General features: G+C 43.2%; 1 protein-coding gene across 1 annotated transcript; it reads right to left on the bottom strand.

The window, feature by feature from the left end:
- Nucleotides 1-4,576: 4,576 nt before the first annotated feature.
- ybx1 (Y box binding protein 1) lies at nucleotides 4,577-24,909 on the bottom strand. Its single transcript, XM_052039484.1, has 10 exons — nucleotides 24,515-24,909; nucleotides 20,679-20,742; nucleotides 20,407-20,440; nucleotides 14,333-14,422; nucleotides 13,925-14,044; nucleotides 12,360-12,551; nucleotides 7,996-8,090; nucleotides 7,407-7,572; nucleotides 6,353-6,451; nucleotides 4,577-4,932 (listed from the first exon to the last, which is right to left on the bottom strand). The coding sequence occupies exons 1-9, from the start codon at nucleotides 24,849-24,851 to the stop codon at nucleotides 6,383-6,385; spliced, it is 1,167 nt and encodes a 388-aa protein (XP_051895444.1). The 5' UTR covers nucleotides 24,852-24,909; the 3' UTR covers nucleotides 4,577-4,932; nucleotides 6,353-6,382.
- Nucleotides 24,910-27,938: the final 3,029 nt, after the last annotated feature.

Raw genomic sequence — 27,938 nt, 5'->3', positions numbered from 1 at the left:
AAAATATAAAACTGTAGTTCTATATGGTACCTCCCAGAGTTAATATGCAAGTATAGCAAAAGCGTACATTGGCCATGAGGGATGCAAGCACAAAAGTAAAGGCAATACCCTCCCCCTCTCACCTGGACTCACCTATCAGCTGCCTGCATGTGCTCGTCCCCCTCCCCCAACCTTCTTGTTCTGGCTTCTGCCCTCTTCCTTTCCAGTCCTGATGAAGGGTCTCAGCCCGAAATGTCGACTGTTTATTTCCCTCCATAGAAGCTGCCTGACCTGCTGAGTTCCTCCAGCACTTTTTGTGTATTGCTCCAGCATCTACAGAATGTGTGTCAGAGTAAAGGCAAATACTGGAATTGTATAGGACCCTCCTGGAATTGTGTACAGACCCAGGCTTTCCCTGAAAACAGTGGAGCAAAGGATCATTGAGTTAATTCCTGGAATGAGGCAGAGTGGAATTGCCCACTGAGGTCAGATTAAGGAGAGTGGTTTGACATTTTCACATTCAGAATGCAGGGGATCTCAAATGTGAAACATTCTTATGAAGCTTGATGTGGTAGATGCAGGGATATAGCTGTCAAGTAAATTTGAGAGAAATTGGTGTACTACTTTTGTACCAAAATACTTTGTTTTCCATGAAATCTAATTACTTGGCAAACTTTTATTGATGCACCATAGAAAGCATCCTATCTGGATGCATCACAGCTTGGTACAGTAACTGCTCTGCCCAGGACCGCAAGAAACTGCAGAGAGTTGTGGACACAACCCAACGTGTCACGGAAACCAGCCTCCCCTCCTTGGACTCTGTCTTTACCTCCCACTGCCTTGGTGAAGCAGCCAGCATAGTCAAAGACCCCACCTACCCAGGTCATTCTCTCTTCTCTCCTCTTCCATCAGGTAGAAGATACAGGAGCCTGAGGGCACGTACCACCAGACTTAAGGACAGCTTCTATCCCACTGTGATAAGACTATTGAACAGTTCCCTTATACAGTGAGATGGACTCTGACCTCACAATCTACCTTGTTGTGACCTTGCACCTTATTGTCTACCTGCACTGCACGTTCTCTGTAGCTGTGACACTTTACTCTGTACTGTTATTGTTTTTACCTGTACTACCTCAATGCACTCTGTACTAACTCAATGTAACTGCACTGTGTATTGACCTGTACGAATGGTATGCAAGACAAGTTTTTCACTGTACCTCAGTACAAGTGACAATAATAAACCAATACCAATTTTAAGTATGTTTGTTTAGGGGAGATTTAGTAAATAGGCCACATCCTGGAAGCAGGCAAAATGTTTAACCAGATTCACAATGCCAAGTTGAGAACAGGCATATATAAATGACATCCCAATATGGCCACTGCTGTACCTGTGAAGGAAACGAGGAAGGCTACAAAGAAAAGCCAGCCACTGAATTACAAATGTGGGAGGAAGTGATCAGTCTACAAGATGAGGTGGTGGCAGTTGAGATTACAAATGCATAAAGCTGGTATGAACCACTAGTTTATTCCTTGATATCAAGACAAATGCTGTAAACTTTCAGCAGGCTAGGCAGCATTTGTGGAAAGAGAAAGTTAATATTTCAGGTCAAAGACCCTTAAGCAGAAAACTAGGTTTATGTAGAGAAGCAAAGGACTACAGATGCTGGAATCTAGATGAAAAACACGATGATGCTGGAGGAACTCAGCAGGCCAGGCAGCATCCGTGGAGAAAAGCAGGCGGTCAACGTTTCGGGGCAGGACCCTTCTTCAGGACTGAAGATAGGGAAAGGGGAAGCCCAATATACAGGAGGGAAAAGCAGAGCAGTGATAGGTGGACAAAAGAGGGGAGGCACCATGCTTCTTTTCTTCCCCATTTCTAGCACTTTTTTCCCCTCTCCTCTTACCTTTTATCCATCCCCCGTGGATCCTGCACATGTTCTGTAATCCCACTTTTCGCTGCCTGTTTGTATCTAAATGGCTCTTAGACATTACTATTGTATCCACTTCCACTACCTCCCCTAGCAGCACATTCCAGGAAGCTACCTACCATTGTATAGAAAGAAATTGCCTCAAATCTTTCAACTTTCCCCTCTCACCTTAAACCTGTGCTCTCTAGTTACATTTCCATCCTTGGAAAAAGACCATCTACCTTATCTATGTCTCAATTTTATACACTTCTATCAGGTCACCCCTCAGTCTCCAACACTCCAGAGAAAACAATCTAAATCTGTCTAATCTCTCTTTACAGCCAATATTCTCCAATCCAGGCAACATCCTGGTGAACCTTTTCTGCACCCTCTCCAAATCCTCCACATCCTTGCTGTAATGCAGTGACCAGGACTGCACACAATGCTCCAAATGTGGCCTAAATAAAGTGGCCCAAATACCTTGCGTCTCTCATAAATTTTATAACTTTGCATACCGTCTAGAAAAAGGTACAAGCCCAATCTAAGTCCATAAATTATTCAAAATCTAAAATGTCCCAAGGGGCCTTAGAGGTTTTTCTCTCTGAAGAATCTACCTCCCCCAGCTGAATGCAGCATTCCAAGTACATCAACTACAGTCTTTACAATGTGATTTTATATTAAATACTCCATGCTATCCAATTTCCCATTTGCTTTGGTCAAAGGTCCACTGATTGGGCCCTTGAGCATTAAAGAGTTGTCAACAATAGCTCCCTTTCTCTCCCAACTGTAGCATTTAAGAGGGTCAGACAAAAACATACCACACTGTATAAACCCAGCTTAAAAATGTCTCTACTTTGGCCCATTCACTCTACACAATTGACTAACAGAAATTCATTCTGCAACTCCAGCATTTGCAACAACAGTCACCTCCAAACTCGTATGCTATTCCAACATTTCGTAATTTATACTAATAGCACTAAAACAGCCCCAGCAATAGGACTCTTTAACCAGCCTCTATGAAATCCATTGGCATCAATGCAACTGCCTTTACAGAAATCTAGCTAAAATCCTAATGTTACAACTCTCCAAGTCTGTAAGATTGTTTCTCACTAAAAGGTTTTCAACAAGTCCAAACAGACTTTCTCCATTGACATCCCCCAAATATTCACCAATATTTAAACTTACTTGTATATTAGTTATACATTACCTTTTCAGCAGAAGCTGGTTCTACATCCTCCGTATTCAGGTCTGCAGAGAGAATGTTTTGGGATTCCAAGTCTTCTGCCCTCCATTCATTATTAAATATATGGGCTGTAACTCCATGGAAAAAACCTTCCATCCTTTCACATGAAAGGAACTTTGACACAGTTGATTTCCGTCAACCCAGACTTGTTTAACCTGTTTAAACAGTCATCTCATAGGTATGCCCCACTTTAAAAGTGAGGCCACATTAATCACACAGATAAAATCTATTAAGTAGAATGGGCAGGCAGACATTCTCTAAAGGTCAGAGCAATACAAGGTGAGAACAAGGTGGCCATTTCCTCCCTTTGGAGCGTCCACAATAAGTGTCAGAATGTCAGTCACGTAGGAACAAGGAGACATTTCTTCACTCAGCAGGAGTGTCTTGGGATTTTCTACTCTTGAATGCACTCAAGAACCAGGCACCTATCAGCTTTTGGCATAGACTCAGATCCTAAACACTTTGATCAAAGAAATGGCTACAGAGTGACTACTACTCCTGGGCAGCACAATATTCCCTACAATCGTGCCTGGAGACCTGGCAAAAAAATTGTGCTGTTTTTAAACAGATACTGCTGAAGTTTTGGTCAAATTGTTTTCTGCAGTTCACCATTTAAAATAGACTGCTGTTAAGTGGATAAACTGACCACCTGCTATCATTGCCATTTCATTCCTGTTGTCTAACAATGCTAATACCTTAAATTAAAACAATGTTACTTCTTTCATTATACAGCTTGGTTTTCCTTCTGCAGTTTTTTGTTCTTCACAATTCATTAAGGGAGTATTTCTGGGCTAACCAATGTTCTGATCCAAATTAGCCACAGCATCCACCATACATTTCTGGAGCAGTCACCCTTGGTGGCAAATTTCTATTGGAAGCCTTAAAACCAATAGATGTTATATCTCTGCCAAACAAAAAATCAGTCCTGCATTCTTCTCCTCTCTCAAATAGCAGCCAATTGCTGGAACTATTGCTAAAGACAGTTTTGCCTTAACACTTGTGGTAAAACTAAAATCTTCATGGATTCATTTCCAAGCACAGAAGTGTAGCAGTTAACGTAACGCTTTACAGTGCCAGCGACCCGGGTTCAAATCCAGCCACTGTCTGTAAGGAGTTTGTACGTTCTCCGTGTCTGTGTGGGTTTCCTTCGGGTACTCTGGTTTCCTCCCACATTCCAAAGACATACGGGTTAGAAAGTTGTGGGCATGCCATGTTGCCGTCGGAAGCGTGGCGACACTTGCGGGCTGCCCCCAGAACACTCTCCGCAAAAGATGTATTTCACTGTGTTTCGATGTACATGTGACTAATAAAGAAATCTTATCTTATTTGTATTACAAACTGAAAATAGTAACTGATTAACATGCCATTTCTGCAAGAATTTAACTTCATCCATATTAATGCTATGAAGCTTAAAGGCATACTATACATCACAAAAAAAGACAATGAGTGGTGTTCTTTCGGACTTTTATTAGATGCCCGGTTGTACTTAAAGTTCAGGTGTACAATGCTTACAAATTAAAAACTGGTATTTCAAAAATTCAAATTGACCAGATATCAAATAAGCTTAAAAACCATTTGAAGTAAAAAGGAAAATAGACCATCTACAAAAATCTGTTTTAAGCCAGTTCCAAAAAGCTGTTTCAGGAAAGGTTAAGAAACCATGGTGCATAGGTTTACTGTGTGAAACGTTCTGGTATCTGGTCAACTGTATGCAAGCACTGCAGATCTTCATTACAGTCGAAAGCTCACTTTTCTTATTATTGCTGGAATTTGACTTTGATGGTCTTCCGTTTGATGACAAAACTGCAAGACAAATGCAGACTAACTAGAACAGTCATACTGATGAATGAACTGAATGACAGGAATAAATATCCAGCAATCTGTCTTACAACAGCAGACAAGTCACAGCAAAAGGTAGTCATAAGCTCAGTGCATTTCAACCTCAAGGCTTCTGATCTTATGTTTCAAATAGGCTAATATATTCTACATATATTTCACACAATGATTCTGATGCTGGAGGATTTTATGGTGCAGTCAGGCATGTTTTCTTGGGACATAGGGAAAGACTTAATCATAATAACGTCATACAGCATTCAAACAGGCCCTTCAGCCTGCCTTCTCCTTGCTTACCATCAAGAATCCATCTACACTACCACCATTTACAAGCACTTGGCCCATAGCCTTCTATATCTTGGAGATTCAAGTGCTTGTTCAGGTGGAGGAGGAGACAGATAATGTTGTGACAGTACCCATTTCCTCCACCACTTTGGGTATTGTGTTCCAGATCGCTGCCACCAGTGGATAAAAACAATTCCTTAGACACCCCTTAAAATCTCAAGCCCATGCCCTCTAGTTTTAGAGGTTTCCTTTATGGGGAAACTTCTCTCACTTATCCATTCTATGCCCCTTAGTTGTGTACAGCTATTAGGCCCTCCCTCAGCTGCAAGGAAAACCAATCTCAGCCAATGCAGTCTCTTCTTTAACTGAAATTTCCAATGCCAGGCAACATCCTGGTGAATTTCCTCCGCACGCCCTCTGGTGCAATCACATCCTTCCGAGTGTGGCAACCACAACTGCACACAATACTCCAGCTTTAACGTAATCAGTGTTATAAAGTTTGACAATGATCGCCATGCTCTTATATTCTAAGCCCTGGCTAATGAAGGCAAACATCCTGCATGCCTTTTTCACTAGCCTATCATTTCCTAGCCTTTTATTAGTCCACCCAAGGCACCATTTTGTACTTATTGGCATTAAATTTTAAATGCCATTCTTTCACCCAACTCAACAGCTGACCAATATCCTTCTGTAACCTAAGACTGCCTCATTATCACCACCACCAATAGTGTATAAAGCAAAAGGCACAGCTGGGCCAGATTGGAAGAATTCCACTATAGAGTTCAATACTAAATCGGTAGTAGGAAGGGAGCTGAGCATTTTCAAATTTTGTTCTGCCTTATGACATAGGCCAAACCCCACAGTGTATCTGAATATCCACTTGAAGTTTACTGCAAGAGCTGGAAAAGTAGACTTTCCAGAATTATGGCAACAAAATTACATTGAAATGAACGGCAACAGGATAATCAACCCACCGTGTCAGTCGATAAACTCCCAATTACATTCTGCTTGTCCTGACCTCTCGTTGGGTTTGCAATGAACTGTCCGAAAGAGAAAGGCTCTCCTGAATGCATTGAGAACATGTCTTAGATTCACAAATACTTACTTAGTTGATGGTAGAGATGCCGAGCTGGTGTTACTCGGCATTGCCTTGCTCGGTCTCTGGAGCAGAGATGTTCTCAGCTGGTGTTTCGGGTGCCTTGGTCTGAAAGACAGAAATTACCTAAATTAAAGGATGTTTACTTAAAGTGACAGGCAAGAATGGCTGAAAGCATATTCACCGACAAAGGGAGAGTATTTGAATGACTGTTAGGCTGGAAAGGGCAGGGGGGGGTGTGTGTGAGATACGAGGGACAGTAAGAAAAAAAAAATCAAAATTGAAAAAGGCACGATAAGGATGGTCGGACCTTGGTGCAATCTAGGATAGAGGGACTAGAGTTAGAAATTTAACTCCAAATTACAGAAGATGAAAGATGGGTGGCTGACCAGACCACTGGAATAAACAAGAGACAAAAATAACACAAATGACAGTATCAAGAGCCCAGCCATGACAGAGGCCGGTGGCATAAAATGGAGATGACATGTGGATCAAGCTTAGCATGGAATTAATGATGAGGGAACAATCTGGGTCAGAGAATCAGAATCAGCAACCCGAAACTTCCCAATACCTGCAGGAAATGTCAGCTCAGTTTATCAAATCTTTGATAAAGCAATTTGGCAAGGGATAGGTTAGCAGTTAAGGGGTAGGCAGGTAGAGTGAAAACAATGAGCATGCACATAACCAGTCAGGGTTTGGTAATGTCTAGAAGAGCAGTCCCCCTTAAATGATAAAAAGTTAAGCCATTGAAAGAGGAGCAGTAGTTGTGTGTCAGAAACAGGAGGGACATGCAAGAGCAAGTCATAAAACTAAATCTGCAACAGCTAGCATGAAGTCCAGAAAGAGGCAGGGTGTGTATGTGATAAGAGCTCATGGATGGGGGGAATGATGCAGATCCAGGGCTAAGGTAAAGAAATGTGGCAGAGGCAATGGCAACGCAATAGTGAAGAGCACAAGTACAATTGCAGTACATTTAGTAAATTTTTCACCAATAATTCTAGGCATCCACAATTTTAAGATTAGAAGGGACAAGTTTTTCAAGTACCCGATCTAACAACCCTACCTCCTCGCCATCTTTTGGTTTAGGGTTTTGTGGTCGACGACGTCTGTAGTTGTAGTTGCGGCGAAATCGTCTGGGATGAGACTGCTGATCTTGTTGGCCATCCCCTTGATTTTCTTTGTCTTCTTCACTACTTCCCTCCCTTGGTGGACGTGGGCGAGGAGGTCCTCTATAATCAACAAATTATATGAGACTAACTTTTACTGCAGTTGACAATATCAAAGGTTAAGAACGTCAGCACATCCATCTTCACCAGTTTCAGCCCATACTGACGCAAGGGATGCTGGCCATGAATCTTTGACAGAGTGATAACCCATTCTGCTTAATCTAGATACCATTTCAGCCCACTCTCAAAACCTTTGAATCTTTAAATTATGGCACAAGTACTAATAGAGTGCATATGTGTGGGGGAAGGTGCATGCAACAGAACTGCTACTTGCACTACATCGAGGCACTAAAACCTATGCACATCAGCAGGCATTGTGATTACCAACCAATTCTTTGAATACCAAGAACGAATAAAAGAATCATTGAATAATCACATACATTCAGCAAGGCTAGCATTTGGCCTCCAGTTTTAACTGCAGCATACCTGCGGTAGCGTGGACGGTAGCCCCTAAAACGATTTTGTCCTCTGTTGGGTTTACCTTCTTCCCCAGCAACCTGGTTTTCATTTATTTCACCACCCTTTATAATATATAAAAAAGATATTAGGTCAGGTTTCCTTGTTTTTCCTCAAAGGCATAATTATAAATATTCTTTAACTTGTTCAAACAAAATGCACAGCCACAAAACCGTACAAGATATAATCAAGGTTCACCAGTAATGCAGCAATAAAAACAAGCTAAAATTACTTGCTCATAATTCCAAAGTACACACTCCGTTTTCTATAGGTTGTTCTGCTATAACGTGCATTTCCATCAGGTGACAGATCTCTCGGTGGGTGAGCATTTGGGGGACTGACCACCACTCCCTAACCTTTACCATGATCACACACAAGGATAGGAGCAAAGAGGACAGGAAGATATTTAAATGAGGAAGGGCAAATTATGAGGCTATAAGGCTAGAACTTGCGAGTGTAAACTGGGATGACATTTTTGAAGGGCAATGTACTATGGAGATGTGGTCGTTGTTCAGGGATAAATTTGTCCCGGTGAGGCAGAGAAGAAATGGCAGGGTGAAGGAACCATGGGTGACAAGAGAGACAGAACAACTAGTTAAAGGAGGAAGAAGGCAGCATACATAAGATTTAGGAAGCAAGGATCAGATAGGTCTCTCGAGGAATATAGGTAGTAAGGAAGGAACTTAAGAAGGGGCTGAGGAGAGCAAGAAGGGGACGTGAAAAGGCCATGGCGAGTAAGGTTAAGGAAAATCCCAAGGCTTTTTTTTTAACTTATGTGAAGAGCAGAAGGATGAGGAGAGTAAAGGTAGGACCGATTAGAGACAAAGGTGGGAAGATGTGCCTGGAAGCTGTGGAAGTGGATGAGGTCCTCAATGAATACTTCTCTTCAGTAGTCACCAAGGAGAGAGGTCTTGATGACACTGAGGACAGTGTTGGTGAGGTTAATGTTCTGGGGTATGTAGATATGAAGAGAGAGGATGTGTGGGAGCTGTTAGAAAATATTAGTACAGATAAGTCCCCGGGGCCTGACGGAGTATTCCCCAGGCTGCTTCGCAAGGCGAGGGAGGAGGTTGCTGAACCGTTGGCTAGGATCTTTGAGTCCTCGTTGTCCATGGGAATGGTACCGGAGGACTGGAGAGTGGCAAATGTTGTCCCCTTATTCAAAAAAGGTAGTAGGGATAGTCCAGGGAATTACAGGCCGGTGAGCCTTACGTCTGTGGTGGGCAAGCTGTTGGAAAGGATTCTTAGAGATAGGATCTATGGGCATTTAGAGACTCATGGTCTGATCAGGAACAGCCAGCATGGCTTTGTGAAGGGCAGATCATGTCTCACAAGCCTGATAGGGTTTTTTTTTGAGGTGGTGACCAGGCAGATTGATGAGGGTAGTGCAGTAGATGTGGTCTACATGGATTTTAGTAAGGCACTTGACAAGATTCCACATGGCAGGCTTCTTCAGAAGGTCAGAGGGCATGGTATCCAGGAAGGCTTGGCCATGTGGATTCAGAAGTGGCTTGCCTGTAGAAAGCAGAGGGTTGTGGTGGAGGGAGTGCATTCAGATTGGAGGGCTGTGACTAGCGGTGTCCCACAAGGATCGGTTCTAGGACCTCTACTTTTCGCGATTTTTATTAATGACTTGGATGAGGGGGTAAGAAGGATGGGTTGGCAAGTTTGCAGATGACACAAAGGTTGGTGGTGTTGTGGATAGTGTAGAGGATTGTTGAAGATTGCATCCTATCGATGTCCCTCTGCAGAGCTGGGCTGAGAAGTGGCAGGTGGAGTTCAATCCGGAGAAGTGTGAGGTGGTACACTTTGGAAGGACAAACTCCAAGGCAGAGTACAAAGTTAGTGGCAGAATTCTGGGTAGTGTGGAGCAGCAGAGTGATCTAAGGGTCCATATCCACAGATCCCTGAAAGTTGCCTCACAGGTGGATAGGGTAGTTAAGAAAGCTCATGGGATGTTAGCTTTCATAAGTCATGGGATCGAGTTTAAGAGCAGCGAGGTAATGGATGCAGCTCTATAGAACTCTGGTTAGACCACACTTACTGTGTCCAGTTCTGCTCGCCTCATTATAGGAAGGATGTGGAAGCGTTGGAAAGGGTGCAGAGGATATTTACCAGGATGCTGCCTGGTTTAGAGAGTATGCATTATGAGGAGAGACTATGGGAGCTGGGGCTGTACTCTTTGGAGAGGAGGAGGATAAGAGGAGACATGATAGAGGTATACAAAATATTAAGAGGAATAGATAGAGTAGACAGCCAGCACTTCTTTCCCAGGGCACCAATGCTCAATACAAGAGGGCATGGCTTTAAAGTAATGGGTGGGAAGTTCAAGGGAGATATCAGAGGGAGGTTTTGTTTAAACCCAGAGAGTGGTTGGGGCATGGAATGCGCTGCCTGGGGTGGTGGAGGCAGGTACATTGGTCAGATTTAAGAGATTACTAGATAAGCATATGGAGGAACTTAAAATAGAGGGATATGTGGGAGGAAGGGGTTAGATACTCTTAGGCAAGGTTTAAAGGTTGGCACAACATTGTGGGCTGAAGGGCCTGTACTGTGCTGTATTGTTCTATGATTCTATGAATTGGATATAACACAATTGATGAATTAGGGAACACTATTTGTATTATGCAGGCTGAATTGGTTATAACGTGATTTTTAAAATCAAGAACTAGAGAACCACTTGAGTTACTTTGGAAATTGACAAGCAGATAATAAAAAGGTAGTTTTAAAGTAGCCAATGCAACCTCCACGCAGTAATCAGACACATTGTCTCAAGAACACAGGCTGCTAGTTTCATAACCTTTAGTTTTTTAAAAAATCTTGCAATAACAATAAACATAACTATTAAAAATTTTTGAAAATACTACTAGAAAAATAATTTTGTCATCGAGAGTCTGAAACTCTAGCCCCTATTCCCCATTGACACAATTGCTTTTATTCTATACAGTATATTTTATAATGCAAGATTTCTTGGGAAGGCAACTGTCACGTTGTAACAGAACTATCTATATTAAATAGACTAGCAAAGGCAAAGCAAACAAGAACTTTAACCAATGTTAAGAGTGATGAGGAATGAGGGAGATCACATCAATTGTTCAGGTCGGCTCAAATTTCTCAACACTGGCTGAGTTAGGTGGACAGGTTTCTAATCATTCAAATTAGTTGACCACCATTCTCTGCACAGCTCAACCCAAGTCCTTTACCCAAACCAACCATCATATTCACGCAAAGACTTGTAGAATTTCTTCAAACTAATTATCCTACACCCCTCCCCACCGTCTCAGTCACAATCTAAATTCCATTTCCTTCCTCAGCCCCCAAGCATTACCAATTCTAGCACTCCACTACCATTCTTAAACTCAAATTTCAAGTTAGTACTTTGTCACAAGAAACCAACGTTCAGATGCAAGTTCTACAAAAATTCATCTGTAAAGAGATTTTGGTGCCTAGTCCTTTAAAAAACTAATTGAAAGAGTAAACATATACAAACTCAAAAATGCCAATGCATTCAAAGCAGGTAACTCCAGTGAAGAATGATCTGAGCAAACCCCATTATTAGGTGAATGATAAAGATTAGAACAATAAAAAGAAAAAAAAAAACAGGATACGTAGTAATGCATAGTAGTAGTTGAGGACATGAAAGACAATCACAAGACCAATTGCACATTTGAGTTTACAAGCAAGGCAGAAATTTAATCAAAAAGGTACAAATATCACATTAGCCACATCACTTGACCTCTGCACTGTAAATCTATGGTTTATAAATTCAAACAGTATACAGGTCAAACAAACTGGCTAATTTGATATTTATTTCAAAGAATGTCAATGATCAGAAATAGGCAAACATTCATCAAAATGCTATGATTAGGAACAGAGAACACAACTGCTGCTTGTGCATTAATGAAAGTGACTTTTCCATGAAGATGGGTTATATACTCTGGTGTAAATTATTATATTGCCTAATTCTGATAAAGATTCCTTTATTCATCCTGTCTTGTATAGGGGATGTAACTAAACATTAGCCTTTTTACCAGGATTGGCAAATAAGAAAATAGCAAATACAGGCGACCCCCATATATTGGTAGTTCACTTATGGAATTCACAAATCAACAAAAACTCTGGGATAATGGAATAAAACTTCAATTATGAGAATTACATGGGGAAAAACTTTCTTTAAACCCATACTTCTTAACCCTTGCAGATGATGCAACTGTTTATGGGGGAAAAAAAATCAATGCAGACCACATTCTACGAACACCACTCTTTCCCCCATCCCTACCTCTATTACAAAAACCCAATTAACCAGACTTGTCAGTTTATTAGTTTTTTGCTACCTCAGTAATTTCTCCCTGAGGCTGGTTGCTATATTGTGGGCGGCGACCATAGCGACGACGAACAAAGTAAGGTGGGTAACGCTGTCTTCTGTATGGAGGACGATGTTGTTGATTTTGATATTCTTGGTTTTCCCCATCTGTTGCTGTCTCTGCTCCGTCTCCTTTCTCTCCACCTTCAATGTTCTGTTGGTACTGATCAAAAATTACACAAAAGCTATTTATAGCTTTTAAAGCAAAGATACATCCTTGGATGTTGCGATCTTACAACAACCACTTCCATTTGTACATTAACACATGGAATTTAAAATTCACAACAATATCAGGCTTCTGTGGGAATTGTGCCTCTTGACATTTTTATCTACCTTACTTCAAATAGTTAATGCCCCATGTCTATACCCAGAATATGTAAACCAGTAAGCCAATTGTCTGAGAAAGCTACAAAGCATTTCTTTGGAATTAATATGACCAGAGTGAAATCTACATTAAACTAAATTAAACCAATATTACAAATATTTAATTCAGAAAACCATCTTAACAACTAGTTTTGGTATTCAGCATTATGAAAATACATCTGAAAAGCAATTGGTGCATCAGCAAATGCTAAAGAACACTTAAAGAACATATCATAACTATCTGTTATAAGTTAATTAATACAATCCAACTATGGATGTCTCTTTACCAAGGTTGTTGAGGCATACACACGACCAATTTCAAAAAGCAAACTAAACACCTCATGAGATCCTATTTGATTTATGGTGATTATTATAGGTTTGTGCATCAGGTCATTTCCAACAGTCCTTTAAGTGACTGGCCATTCTTCTGGCTTGGGTTTAACTTGATGCAACAAATTTTTAAAGAAAAATCTGGAATACTTCATCCAAATCAAACTGCTCAACTAACTCCATTAGTACATACAGTTACCTATTTCAAGATCCAAGAGAGCAATTATTTAATTCTATTTAAAGGAAAATGTACAAAGCAACATTGGCACCTAGCTGCCCTCACAAATGTGTGTGATTGCCTATAACGAGGCCACCAAGAACATTTCTTCAAAGCTTAGGGACCTGGATTCAATCATAACCTTGGGTGCCACCTGTATAATTAACATCTTATTGCCTTGACCACATGGTTCTCTTCCTTCCTGCGCCTCCCCCGCCCCCCCCCCCCCAAGTGCTCCAATTTCTAGTGTAAGTTATCCTTTAGGTATAGGTTAATGGCAAAAAAGAATAAAAAGGAAATTGATAGTCACAGGCATACAGACAACACCCATCTATACCCATGCTATTTTCCCCCTTACTTCCTGGTCAATTCCACACCCCACCCCCCACCCAAATCTTCTGCCCCTACCTACACAATGTACGACTCACAGTAGCCAAGTAACCAACCAGCACTTCTCTGGCATGCAAGAGGAAACTTACAAGTATATAGGGAGAATGAGAGTAAAGAGAACAAGTTGCAGAGGTATAGGAAGTTAAACAGAGAATGGGACTTATGAAAATTCTTGAGAGCTGGCCAGACCAATGGGGCAGGTGGTGTCTTGAGTTTGCAAAATATCCTCTACTAACATTACGTGGTGGTCCTCGGCGGCGAGGGTTGTAGCGACGATAACGATTTCTGTCCGCGGCATATCGGCTTCCTTGGACTGGAACTCCTCCGGGACCAGTTACGTTTGCTGCCTCTGCACCCTATAAAGGAGGAACATTAATACTGAGAATGGAGAAACCACCAAAACTTAAATTTCTCCAGGGACTCAATAGGTTTAAGTGTTACTTTGATGCAAATTTTAAATCTAAGTATTAAAACCAGAGAAAATATTGTCAGAATAAATTACTACAAAATTAACAGTAAGTGGCATCATATAGGTTTAAAATCTATCTGGACATTTCAATATCATGTTGCAACAAATAATTTTAAAATGGGTTTAAAAAGAGGAAGACAGTGGCTGCTGAAAAGCTATTACAGCATTTCAATACCTTTTCACCTTCCACTACGTCGAACTCCACAGTTTCACCGTCTCCAACACTACGTAGGTATTTCCGTGGGTTGTTCTTCTTTATGGCAGTCTGTGAAAAGTTCAGATTTTAAATTGTTATTTTACAGCCAGTTATTTTTTTTGATAATTAAGGGACTAGGATATACAGCACAAATAGTACATTCCATGCTAGCATTCATGCTCCATTCAAACCTCCAGTTTTCACTCATCCAAATCTATCAGTATAACCCTGTCCTTCCTCTTCCCTGACTGAGCCTCTCCTTAAATGCTATCTATACTACACACCAAACTACTCCTAGTGGTATCACATTTCAAGTTCTCACCACACAGGGTAAAGAACTTTCTCAGAAAGATTTCTTCATGGTTATCTTATATTGATGGCCTCTTCCCAATAGCTTGATACATTCTATCAGTAACGATCTTCATTTAAACAGCACCTCTCACACAGGAATAGTGTTCCATGGCACTTCCATGGGAACATTTTCAAACCAAACCATTTTCAAACCAATAACCAAAGCCTGGGTCAAACAGAGGTGTTTTAAAAGCATCTTGGGGAGAGAGGAGGATTAAGTGATTTTCTTGGCAGCTGAAGGCACAACTGCTACTGGAATAAGAGTCTAGATGTGGAGCAGCTGTTATCTTAGAGGGAAAAAAATCATTGCAGGAATTGAAAGCAAATTTAAAATTGAACCTTGGCTTAACTGGGAGCCAGTGTAGGTCATCAAGCACAGAGATAATGGATGAACTGGTGAAAGAGCAGAAGAGTTCTGATGAAAGGATATAGCATGAACTGAGTATTCCCATCATAAATAGACAATAGAAAATGTTGGAAACACTCAGCAGGTCAGGCAGCATCTGTGGAAAGAGAAACAGAGTTAACGTTTCAGGTCAAAGACCCTTAGTATTTCCATTCTCTTTACTTCTACAAGAGGACAGATTTGTTTAGAAGGCCTTACTATTGATAAAGAGCCTAGATTCAAAAGGGAGACTGACAACAAGTGCAAACCTACTAAAAATGTATCTGGACCAGTTTGTGAAGATTACATGCATTATACTCCAAGTACAACCTACTTAGTTGATTAAAATCCCTCACACTGTTCCAAGTCTGCTGAAAGTCCAGGCAGTTTATTTAACCCAATATAAAATGCATTCTTTGGATGAACTGCAATTAACAAGTTTCTATATTCAAGTTATATTAACACCAATTGAAGCAACAAATGGATTGGCTAAATGCAAGTGCCATTTGACAACAACTTCTACAGAACTCAAATTATAGAAACTGAATCCTGTTTCAATGGGGATTCATTCAATAGTAGATCAATTAAATACCTGCTGGAGACACACACAACCATTGTTAAAATAAATGGAGACTTTTCCAAGACTTCTTGAACCTCTAGACAATGAAAGCTTACGGTAAATCCTGCCCTCGTGTGCTTCCTAGCAATTCACAGCTTTCATTATTAGTTCTAACTTCTCCACTGATCATGAACTGTGGTGCATCAACAAATATTCCCAAATGATCTTGCACCCCTACCATAACTGCAGGAAAAACTTGAATCTTAAAAGGAAGAACTTATTTCCCTCATTCTCTTCAGCCAAGCATCATTTTTTTAATCTTACTGCTTTGCAAGGTTTTTATGCAGATCTAACTTTTGAGATGTCACCGATACAAAACCAAGGTAAAACCCAGACTGTCTTTTTCAAAAAATGAGCATTGTATAGTGGAAGTGCAAAAACATTGTGGTATTACTCCCCATTTTCAGAGAAACTGGGGGCAACTCTGGTCATGCATTAGTCTACTGCTAGTTACAGTCCTCTCAATCTGTAATTGTACCATCTCCCAGTTCTTGAGCAATTTAAGATTACCACCACCAAATGCTTTTTACAGAAAGATAAAACTGGTCTGCTGCTTGATTTATTCCACTGAAGCTGTTCCTGTGCCTGTTATCACAATCAATGAGCAGTCAACATTCCAGAACAAAGGCCCCTGCACACACACAAAACAAAAAAATCAGGTACAATAGGAGGTCAAAACTTTAAAATGAATAAATGCACATAGTGTTCCAAAATATAATTCACATCCTGCAAACAAACACTAATCAAGACAACAACAACATGCAGAGAAAACTATTAAAATGATTCCAAATGTATAAATATCAATAGCCAAATTCCCCTTCCCCATCTCAACTACTCCTAACATTCCCTTCCAATTATTACTTTGATAATATATAATATACTCACTAAGATGCAAAATGCAAAAACATGCACCTCCCAGTTTTGCTCCAACAAACTGTTCCTGCCATAATGGATCTGGCTTCTACTGACAACTATTCTCTATGCCAATTATCTCAAATGAACAAAATTGATTGCAGTAACAAAATATTTTGAACCCATATGAAATTTCCACTGAAACCTATGTTATGAACCAATCGGGACAGGATTGGTAATAAAGTCTATATTCTTGTAACACCTTTATCCAGGTCTCCAATCAAACAAGGTCTCTTTCAGGCATAGTATCAGGAAGCACATCTTAGAGACAGGGTCATAGAGTACTGAAACAAAACCTTTGGCCCACCACGTCCACACCCAACTATACTAATCCCATTTACCCATATTAGGACCACAGCCTGCTATGACTTGACAAATCAACTTGTCTTGATGCCTTCCCCACCAACTCAGAAGGAACATTCCAGACTCTACCCACTGTGGAGGAAAACAGCCCTTCAGGTCCCTCTAAATCTCCTACCTCTCACCTTAAACCTATGCCCTCTTGTCTTAGATACCCTCACCATGGGGAATTGTTTTTGTTTTAAAAAGGTATCTACCGCCCAACTACAATTTTATACACCTTTATCAGGTCATCCTTCAGCCTTCTCTGCTCCAGGGAAAACAAAGCCATCCTCTTTGCAATTTAAATGCTCCATGGAGCATCCAGGCAAATCTCCTCTGCAAACTCTCCACAGCAAGTGGATGGAATAAATAGCATAAATATATATAGAGGGCAGTGGAAATCTCAAAGTTTTCTCTCCCAAAAAGCTGTTTACACCAGGACAATTGAAAAATTTAAAACAGATGCAAGTTGTGCAACTGTCAGGAGAAAGTGTGGCAAATAGATCGGCTTTGACCAATTCAGCTGGAGGAGCACAACAGCCTACTGACATTGTTCTCTTACACAATCTACTACCTTCTACCTTTGCTATTATTCTGCTGCATAAGTTGGCAAGAATCTAAGCAAAGCAAGGGAAAGGATACTACTCTTGATTGAGTCACAATATCCATTACACCTGAAAGCAAGGGTACCAATTTATAATGAATTACTTATCAAGAATATTCTGCTGCTAGGCACTTCAGGTAACACCCAACATGCAACTGGAAGGGGAGCAGCAAAAAGGGAATACCAAGCCAGTGCGCTCCTCTATACTAACCCCAATAATCAGAGTTCCACATTCAGAGATATGGAAAAAAAATTTTAAACTTCCAACAGTGCGAATTTCTGAAAAGCACTCAATCCAATAATATTTGTAGAGTGAAATTGAAAAAAGCTCCATATGAGCTTGCTCACAAGGCACCTCCACTACAGAAGGCAATCTTGAGCCAATTCAATATACATATCAACCAGTTGAGTGCACTGGACAGCAAAGGCAGTGGAACCAGAAAACATGCTAGCTATTTTGCTAAAGACTTGGGCTCCAAAATTTCTGACTTCAACCCAAGCTGTTCAGTTACAGCATTAGCATCTACCCAACAACTTTGAAAACTGCCCAACTATGTCCTGTCCACAAAATAGAAACCAATTCCAGCCCCCAAAGGAATGGAAGGTGTTGACAAGAGTTTGTGAACAAACATGATCACAGATGCTCAATTTGGGGTTTCACTAACACCTAACCTCATTATAAACTTTGTCTAAAAGTGGATTAAGGAGCTGAACTCCAGAGGTAACATAAGCTTATATCAAGACAGCAAAGAACCTTGGTAAACAAACTTCACTGTCTGGAGTCAAACTGCACAAGATTGCTGTGGTTGTTGGACAGCAATCATCTTAGTCCCAAGATATCACTAGGTTCTTTAGAGCTAGTTCCAACCAAGCTGCTTCAATGACCTTCCTTCCAAAAAGGTCACATGGAGATGTTGGAACTGAAGCCCAAGACCACTTGCAGCAAGACCTGGTCAATGTTCAGACATGGACAAATGAAAGGCAAGTAACATCTCCACCACCCAAGTGCCAGCTAGTAACAGCTTCCAAAGACCTAACTACTTACTCTTGACATTTAATAACATCAACATCGCAAAAACCCCAACCATCAATACTGTGGTGGTCAGAATTGACCACAAAGTTAACCAGCTATTGCATATTGTGGCTACCAGACCTGGTCAGACGCTGGGACAGCAATGCCAAATAACTCACTTGCTCATCTATAAGCAAATACTGGGATTGTTGAACAGTCATTTATCTGGCAGATAGAAGTTCCATACCACCTCCCATTGAGTTCACTATGACTACAGCAAATCGCATCTAGAAAATGCCATGCTGTAACTCTCAAAGCTACTTAAACAGCACCTTCCAAACCTGCCATCTCTACTAAAGGACAAGTCAGCAGATGCATGGGAACATTGTCGCCTCCAAATTCCCCAATTCTCATACTATCCAGACGTGTAAATATATTACTGTTCTGTTATCACAGTCCTGGAACACTCCATCCTAAAGTACAAGTGCCTCCAATAGAAGGATTGCAGTAGTTTAAGGTAGTTGTTCATCACCAGCTTCAAGAACAATTGGAGATGGGCAATAAATGTTATACTTGCCTGCGACATCCACTACAACGGAAACTTGACCAACAGATCACCTGATTGGCACTGGGATTTCAAAGTTAAGCCTTCACATGTACATGCAATAAAGAGCTGCCACAATTTTACAATGCCACACTGACATTTCAGTTATCTTGAATTGCAATCACTTTAAATCTGCAATACAGTTGCAATAGATTGGCGACGACTGCTGAGAAACCAGTTGCTAGAAATAGCCTTGAAAAGTGGAGTTATAGAGGGCTCCTTAGTAGCCCAGAGTTTAGAATAGCCTATATACCATATTCCTCAAATTCAATTCCAACTGCACTTCAAAAAGCACTTCATAGGAAAAAACTTGAGACATTAAGATCTCAAATAGGTATTCTCCATCTTTCTTAACCACCAAACCCATTCGACATTCTCAATAGATTTATTTAAAGCATTGATTCTAAATTTTAACAATTCTATTGCATTCTGCCTTGTGCAGACTGGTAACATCCATTCACATGATAGGTAAAAATATGAAAGCGAACACATTAAAATGGAGCTGTTTAAGCATTTTCACAGCAAAGGTCAGTAGCTTAGCAACTACATTAGTGCTGCAGCTAAAACTTGTATTAATATAGTGCCTTCAATGTAGTAAAGCATTCCTTTCCAGTGCTCTCCCAAGAGCATTAAAAGTCAACAGCAAGAAAAAAAAAGGTTTTAAAGCCAACAATCCAAAGTTCTAAGCAGTGCTCTCAAGGAGGAAAGAAGGCAAGGGAGTTCCAGAACTTAGGGGGCCTTGGAAGCTACAGGCAAGACCATCATTAATGGAGCCATCAGAATCATGCAGTACACAAAAGAATAACTAGAGGAGCACATCACGGACTGCAGATCTGAAGAAATTTGCAAATCATAAACAAGGCTAGAATTTTAAGAAATGCTACTTTGCAGTGAGAACCAATGCAAGGCAGTAAGCAATGATGGATGAATTGAATGTTATAGAGACAGAGAGACAAAAGATGGCCAGTGAAAGCAGATGCTTAAATGCAACCTGGGATTAGATATAGACAAATTGTGGAAAAACATGGCCCAAACATTTAAACAAATTATACAAAAATTATTTTCATTTAACCCAGGTGCCTCTATAAACAGCAATTATATTCCATATTTACCATCAGTGAGATCTTCTTGGTACAGTACTACTGGTGCCTAAGATTTGCCATGTTTCCAAGTGCAGTTACAGGGACTTGCAGTATGCATGCATTTCTTAGAATATACACTCACCTGATGTACAAATACATCTTCCTTTGTATCATTCCTACAAGGCAAAAAGAGTTATACTTCACATATTTGTAATAAATTAATCATCTGAAATAATTTCTTTCCCGCAATCACACCTGTAGATTTACTCTCCATAATTTAACTCATTGCAGAACAGGTTGGGGGGGAAAAAGTGACATACAATACTTTTACAGGATTACTTTACGTAGCAGCTTCCAGCAATGAAAATAGTGTAAAGACTGCCAGCTAGAATACTACAAATATTCTGTACTGACCTGTTGATGAATCCATAGCCATTTCGTACATTGAACCACTTTACTGTTCCAAGAACCTTTGTTGCTGAAAAAGAAAAGCAGGCCCCCCAATGAGTCACAGTATTACTATGCAAACTTAAAACTTCCAATGGGCAAATTTCTGATCCCTTTCAGAAAAAATATGGAGAGAAAAAAGTAGTTGCCCAGAACAATGGGCCAAACAAGCAGCAATATGTGCCCAAGGAAACACTGACTCACCAGAATATATTCTGAATAGTGATGGGTACACAGAGCTGACGATACATACCCCACTATTCTTGCACACAAAAAGTAGAAAGAAGCATTTTCTAGGAGAGTCCAAAATTTAGTGCAACCACAGACAGATCTCTGCTCTAATATTCCTTAAAAGTAACTTTTAAGGAATGAACTAGGTCACAGGTGGCTAACCTGAACCTCAAGATACTGCTGACAAACCACAAAACCGATGGATTGATCGAGAAACTTATTTTAGATGCAATGTTTAGAGTGACTGCCGATGACACATCAGGAATAGGATCAAGGATCTTCAGAACTCAGGTGCAACAGCCAAGCTGAGTTGCCACTTGAATTTCTTTTTCCAATTCAGCCCATTCACATGATCCAGATCAGCCATGTGAATAACCCTCATCATCTAACAATAACTGCTCCCCACCCGAAAGCAGTTTAAGGAAATGGCATTTAACAACCTAAAGCAATGAGCCAAAGAACTTCATTTCACAAGATGGCAACAAGATGCACTGAATAATCCATACAAGGAACATTTACACAGAACAGAAACAGGCTTAACCTGTCTTCGTCACCATCAGTAACAGTATTTTCCACCCCACCCCCAGCTTTCTCAAATCATTTTACAAAGAGTTCATGATTAATAGCAAGTCACAAAGGATATCAATATACCAAAGGTTTAAACAATGGCTGGCTTCTTAAGGTGCATCTTAAAAGATGAAGGTTGAGACACACATGTAATAAGACAATTAACTGCTAATATAAGCCAAAGGTGAAGAAATGATTAAATTAAGGGATGGTCCAGAGGGCAGAATTGGAGGATAATACATCACCAAGGCTGACAGTGCTAGTGATTACAGAGAAGCTGAAGATTAAGGGAGTAAACCAGGAGGGATTTAAAAGTAAGTATAAATCTGGGCAGCATAGCTAGAACTGTTGCCTCATGTGAGCTCAGTTCAATCCTGATCTTGGCTGCTGTCTCTGTTGGGGGTTTCCTCTAGGTGCTTCAGTTTCTTCCGAATGTCAAAGATGTACAGGTTAATAGGCCACTGCAAATTGCCGTAATATGTGGATAACTGCAGTGGTTGAATCTAAGGGGAAATGATAGGATTGTGGGGAGAATAAAAATGGGATTAGTGTAGGAACAGCATAAATGGATGTTTGATGATCTGCAGACACTCAGTGCATTGAAGGGCTGTATGACTATGATGGAATTTAAAATCAAGGTGTTGCTTTATCAACCAGGAGCTACTGTGGATCAGCAGACCCAGTGGGGGGCTGATGAATAGAATGATGTGATTTAGGACACAGTGAAGTATGTTGGACAAAGTTAAGTTTATGGAGAGCAGTGGGGGTCTAACATGAAAAATCTGGGAATATCAAGAAGTAACAAAGGCATGGATGTGCGCTCTGACAGCAGTCAAGCAGAGGCAAATTCAGGCCTAGACAAATGACAGATAGACACCTGGTCTTAGAGACAGGATAAGAAGAGGATGAACTCATTTGGGGCAATTTTAGAAAAAGTTTCCAAACAGTCTGGTTCAGTTTCAGATAGTTGAAGAATGGAATCAGTGGTGGATGCTGATGCCTCAGCTAAAGAGGCACTAACAATACTAGATAACAAAGAGGTCAAGGAAAGAAGCTTGGTGGTCACTATTTTGATGGGAATTGAGTAACAGGAACAGAAGAATGGTCTCTGATTCTAATGTGATCACAGGGGGCATGAGGAGAGATGGGAGAGAAATCAGAAAAGAACAAAACTTAAGACCGAGTTGGAAGTGGATAAAACACCGTAAGTTTTGGCCTGGCAAGCTAGGTTTAAAAGAAAAAGGGACAGAAGAGAAAGAGGCAAAGGAAGTAGATAATTTCTTGTGACAATGAATTCAAGCTTGCCTACCCACAACAAAGGAAAAGAGGAATTCTTGTGGCATGGACAACTACCTAGTCTTATCTTTACAGTGCAGAATGCTGGCACAGTGAACATTATTGATAGCCAAGAGGAGCCTCCCTCTCCCCCACCGCCAAAGTGCTGAGGTTCAACCAGATTTGGCAACTGAGCAAGCTGGACTTGAGAACAAAAATAAGGACTGCACCAGGGGTGAACCAAGATGAAAGGTGGTATTAATAGGGATTAGAGTAGCAAAGGAGAATGCAATATCCAACTAAACAGTTCAATTATTCCCTGTGGCAGCAAGTCAGCCAAAAAGGTGATTATTTTGAAAAGTTTCTTCAAAATTTTTCACATGATTTCTTGGTGATCACTTTAATGAAGACTTCCAATTTCCTTTGCCACAATACAAGTTTTCCACGCTATCATAATTTCTCAGGTAATTATGAGGTCACTCCTCAGCACTCAGTTTTCAAGAGCAAAAAGACTCAGCCTACTTAGCTTTTCCCCTCGCAGCTTCAATGTTAATGCTGGAACTAGTTTTTCTATTAATACACCCTTCGATGTTCTTCTTTGTATGAGCTGCACACGGTTCTACAACTATGGTACAACCAAGTTCAACGTGAGATTACAATAATCCAGCGTTTATGTGGAAGCGCTGAGCCCTGATGTAGCCGAGAGCGGCCGGAGGGCTGGCTGAAGGTGATGCTGGTGGACTAACGATGCCAAACCCCGGAATACGAGAGGGATCGAACAGAACAGCGAGGCGCTCCGGTGGAGCACGTTGCCTGAGGGCAGCCGCCCGCCTGCATCCGCCCTGCGGCTGCACACACGGCTCCCGCTCCGCGACGCCGCCAACTTTGTTGGGACAAGTGACAGGCCGAGGGGCGACCCGGGGCGCCGGCCCTCCGGCGTGGGGTGGGAAGGGAAGGGACCGGACCGGACACCCCCCCCCCCCCAACCCCCACCAGAGGGCGGCTCAGCTCGGGAAGCCCCGCAGGCCGAGCTACCTGTCCCCGCCCGTGGGGCCCAGGCCCGAGCGCGGAGCTGGGGATAGGGGCAGCGGCCGGCGCCGCCAGCGGGAGGCCGGGGTTCCAGCGGCCTTGTCCCGGGGCCGGTGGGACCGTTGACAATCGGGGGGGGGGGGGGGGGTTTGAAAATCAACCGAGCGACGGCCCGGGGGGGGGGGGAACGGCCGCCACGCGCCCGGCCACGCGGGTTTGTGGGGGGGGGGGGGGCAAGCGCGCCCCGCGGGGAGGGGAGGGGGGGGGAAGCGCGCCGCTGGCCGGGGACCCCCCCCCCAACACATCCCCACCCGGCGGGGGGGGGGGGGGGGGAAGCGGCGCCAAGCCCGAGGCCGCAGCACGTGGCGGCGCTCCGCCGTGCGGGGTGGTGGGGGGGAGGTGAGGACCCCGCGGCCCCCCCCCCCCGGGGGGGGGTGTGTGTGGGGGGGGGGAGCGCGGGGGCTGTGAGGGGGGGGTCTCCCGGGGGGTCCGCGCGCCCCCACCGGCCGTTGACATTTGAATGAGGCGCGCGCGCGGCCGTTAACGGACGGTCCCCCCCCCCCCTCCTCACCCCACCACCCACCCTCGGGAACGCGCGCCGCCCCCCCCTCCTCCTCTCCCCCCCCCCCACCTCAGGGTGCGCGCCCCCGCCGCCAGCGCGCCCGTTTGAACGGCGGGCTCCCCCAACGGCCGCCCCTCACCGATGACTTTCTTCTCCCCCGGGGATTTGGGCTTGTCTGGCTGTTGCTGTTGCTGCTGTTCGGGTTGCTGCTCTGTGTCGGCCTCGCTCATGGTGTTGTCAGGCTGCGTGAGGTGGTGCGGCTCCGGCCGGTCTGAGGTGGGGGCTCCTGCGCTCTCGCCGCTCTTTCTTCTCTCTTTCCCTCTGCTGAAAGAACATGGCTGGGCTCTCGCGAGAATTTCAATTAAATACGGCGCCGGGGCCCGCCCCCGCGCCGCCCGCCGATTGGCCCGCTCCTCGGCCCGCGCCGCGCTGGTTGGCCGACGCCGCCGTCCGTCAGGCGGCTTCGCGCCCAACATTCCACCCGTAACGGACGTGATTGGGGGGTTCCACTCCACCTTCCGCCGCCCATTGGAGAACGCCAACGTCAATTATCCCCGGCTCCGAGGCCATTGTCGGGGCTGGGCCCGCCCCCCGCCCCCGCTGATTGGCCCATTGCGACTGTCACCTGGGTAGCGTGCCGTCGGCGGGCAGGTGAGCTCCTGTCAATCACAGCCCAGGCACACGCCCCCCCACCCACCGTGGGACAACACTGTCCACAGTGAGAGAGCTGCAAGGATTGCAGCCTGCAGGCAGGTGGACAGCGGGGGACACCTCGAGTCTGAGTCCACGGCAACCAGTGGAAAAAAGTTTGGTTCTCCAGATGTGTTTAATAAAAATGTGGTTAAGTAATGTTTCTGAAGGAAGGAAAACTTGATCACATAATCATAGAATCATTGAAATACATGATGTCGAAAGGCATTGCTCAGAACACCATGGTCTTTGCTGGCCAAGAAAGACTAATGGAAAACACCCTTTGATATATCTTCCTTTCTCCTTGGCGGTACCTTCCTAGTTTCCCCTCATCCATTGTTGACTAGGCTCTCAGCCTGCTGCAATCCATTTCTCACTCCCAAGTCCTCCCACCAACAGGGCAGGGATACGTTCCCAATGTCTAGCCCACCAACCGGGCAGGGATACGTTCCCAATGTCTAGCCCACCAACCGGGCAGGGATACGTTCCCAATGTCCAGCCCACCAACCGGGCAGGGATACGTTCCCAATGTCCAGCCCACCAACCGGGCAGGGATACGTTCCCAATGTCCAGCCCACCAACCGGGCAGGGATACGTTCCCAATGTCTAGCCCACCAACAGGGCAGGGATACGTTCCCAATGTCTAGCCCACCAACAGGGCAGGGATACGTTCCCAATGTCTAGCCCACCAACAGGGCAGGGATACGTTCCCAATGTCTAGCCCACCAACAGGGCAGGGATACGTTCCCAATGTCTAGTCCACCAACAGGGCAGGGATACGTTCCCAATGTCTAGCCCACCAACAGGGCAGGGATACGTTCCCAATGTCTAGCCCACCAACCGGGCAGGGATACGTTCCCAATGTCTAGCCCACCAACAGGGCAGGGATACGTTCCCAATGTCTAGCCCACCAACAGGGCAGGGATACGTTCCCAATGTCTAGCCCACCAACCGGGCAGGGATACGTTCCCAATGTCTAGCCCACCAACCGGGCAGGGATACGTTCCCAATGTCTAGCCCACCAACAGGGCAGGGATACGTTCCCAATGTCTAGCCCACCAACAGGGCAGGGATACGTTCCCAATGTCTAGCCCACCAACAGGGCAGGGATACGTTCCCAATGTCTAGCCCACCAACAGGGCAGGGATACGTTCCCAATGTCTAGCCCACCAACAGGGCAGGGATACGTTCCCAATGTCTAGCCCACCAACAGGGCAGGGATACGTTCCCAATGTCTAGCCCACCAACCTCCACTTTGAAAGGGTCACACTCTGTAATAATTCCACCTTCAATGTGAAGCCATCACCGAAACCCCCTCACCTCCACTTCCAACGTTCCAAAACGAGCATTCCCTCCACAGCTCACTGGTCTCCAGCACTATCCATTCATAGACTCATACTGCCATGCAGCACAGAAACAGGCCCTTGGCCCACCATATCCATTCCAACCTCACCATTCCTTCTCACACAGCACCTTCCCATGCAACTTGCGAAGCTTGCTCTCTTTACCTCTTCCCTTCCCACTATCGCAAACATTCAGTGCTCGAGATGTGCTCTTCTCTACAATGGAAAGATCAAGCATCGAAGAACACCCCCATTTAGTCTGCAAAGCTGACCCGAGCTTCCAGTTGCATTTGTCAATTCAATTTTCCGTCCAACTCCCTCACTGGCCTATTCCTGGTCTCCTACGCTGTTCCAACATAAGCTCAAGGAACGGCACCCCATCTTCTGACTGGGAACATTACAGCCCTCAGCACTTCACATTGAATTCAACAATTTCAGATAATCATCCTTTCTAGATTGTATCAGAACACCTCAAATGAAAAGTCATCAACCTCCAACGTTAACTCTGTTTCTCTCTCCACAGATGCTGACCAATCTGTTGAGTGTCTACAATATTTTGTTTTATATTTCAAGCTTTCCAGACGAATCCCATTTTCCAGTTCACAGTGTTTAGGTTATTGCATTTCAAGCACTCATCCAAATACTTCTTAAATGAGATAAGAGTTTTTGATCCCACCACGCTTGCTGGGTCTAAATCCTGAAACCTTGATTCAGTATGTCACCAAAAACTCTTATGACTGATTGCATCACAGCCTGGTATGGAGGTTCCAACGCACAGGATCGGAAGAGGCTGCAGAGGGTTGTAGACTCAGCCAGCTCCACCATGGGCACAACCCTCCCCACCATCGAGGATATCTTCAAAAGGCGGTGCCTCAAGAAGGTGGCATCCATTGCTAAGGATCCTCACCATCGGGGACATGCCCTCTTCTCGTTACTACCATCGGGGAGGAGGTACAGAAGACTGAAGACCCACACTCAACGATTCAGGAACAGCTTCTTCCCCTCCGCCATCAGATTTCTGAACAGTCCATGAACACTACCTCGTTATTCCTTTTTTTGTTGCACTATTTATTTTTGTAAATTATAGTAATTTAATGTCTTTGCACTGTACTGCTGCTGCAAAACAACAAATTTCACGTCATATAAGTCAGTGATGATAAGTCTGATTCTGACTCAAACAACACTGTGAAAGCATCATCAATGCTTCAGAGCCTCTGCTATTTTCTCCTTTGGCCTCTCTTAACAACCTGCAATTTATCCAGCCTCGCAATTAATCCAGTCTCACAATTTATCTACTTTTAAAGATGATAAATCCCTTCATATTTCCTCTTGTTTTCACCGTACCTTAAATTTAGCACTCTTCGTTCTTAACCACAATGCATGTGTCATTCCCATCTTAAAGACGCAAAGTAATCCATGAGAACCATACCTACAATTTCCACACTCAGATTCTCTCCATGATCCCTAATAAATTCTCCTCTTTCCATTGTTCTTCTTTTGCTATGAAACAGCTTTGTTTTTTTGAATTTT

The sequence above is a fragment of the Pristis pectinata genome, chromosome 26 (genome assembly GCF_009764475.1).
Source record: "Pristis pectinata isolate sPriPec2 chromosome 26, sPriPec2.1.pri, whole genome shotgun sequence".
Lineage (NCBI taxonomy): Eukaryota > Metazoa > Chordata > Chondrichthyes > Rhinopristiformes > Pristidae > Pristis > Pristis pectinata.
Note: the sequence above shows the minus strand (reverse complement) of the source record. Positions and strands in the feature narration are given on the sequence as shown.

Bases quoted from the DNA above. Each gene is read 5' to 3' on its own strand.
- ybx1 (XM_052039484.1), bottom strand. From the start codon at position 24,851: ATGTTGGGCGCGAAGCCGCCTGACGGACGGCGGCGTCGGCCAACCAGC. The intron at 14,423-20,406 runs GTGAGTGTATAT...AACTTTTCACAG, and splicing joins AAGATGTATTTGTACATCAG to ACTGCCATAAAGAAGAACAA. The intron at 6,452-7,406 runs GTAGGGTTGTTA...TCTGTCTTTCAG, and splicing joins AACCAAAAGATGGCGAGGAG to ACCAAGGCACCCGAAACACC.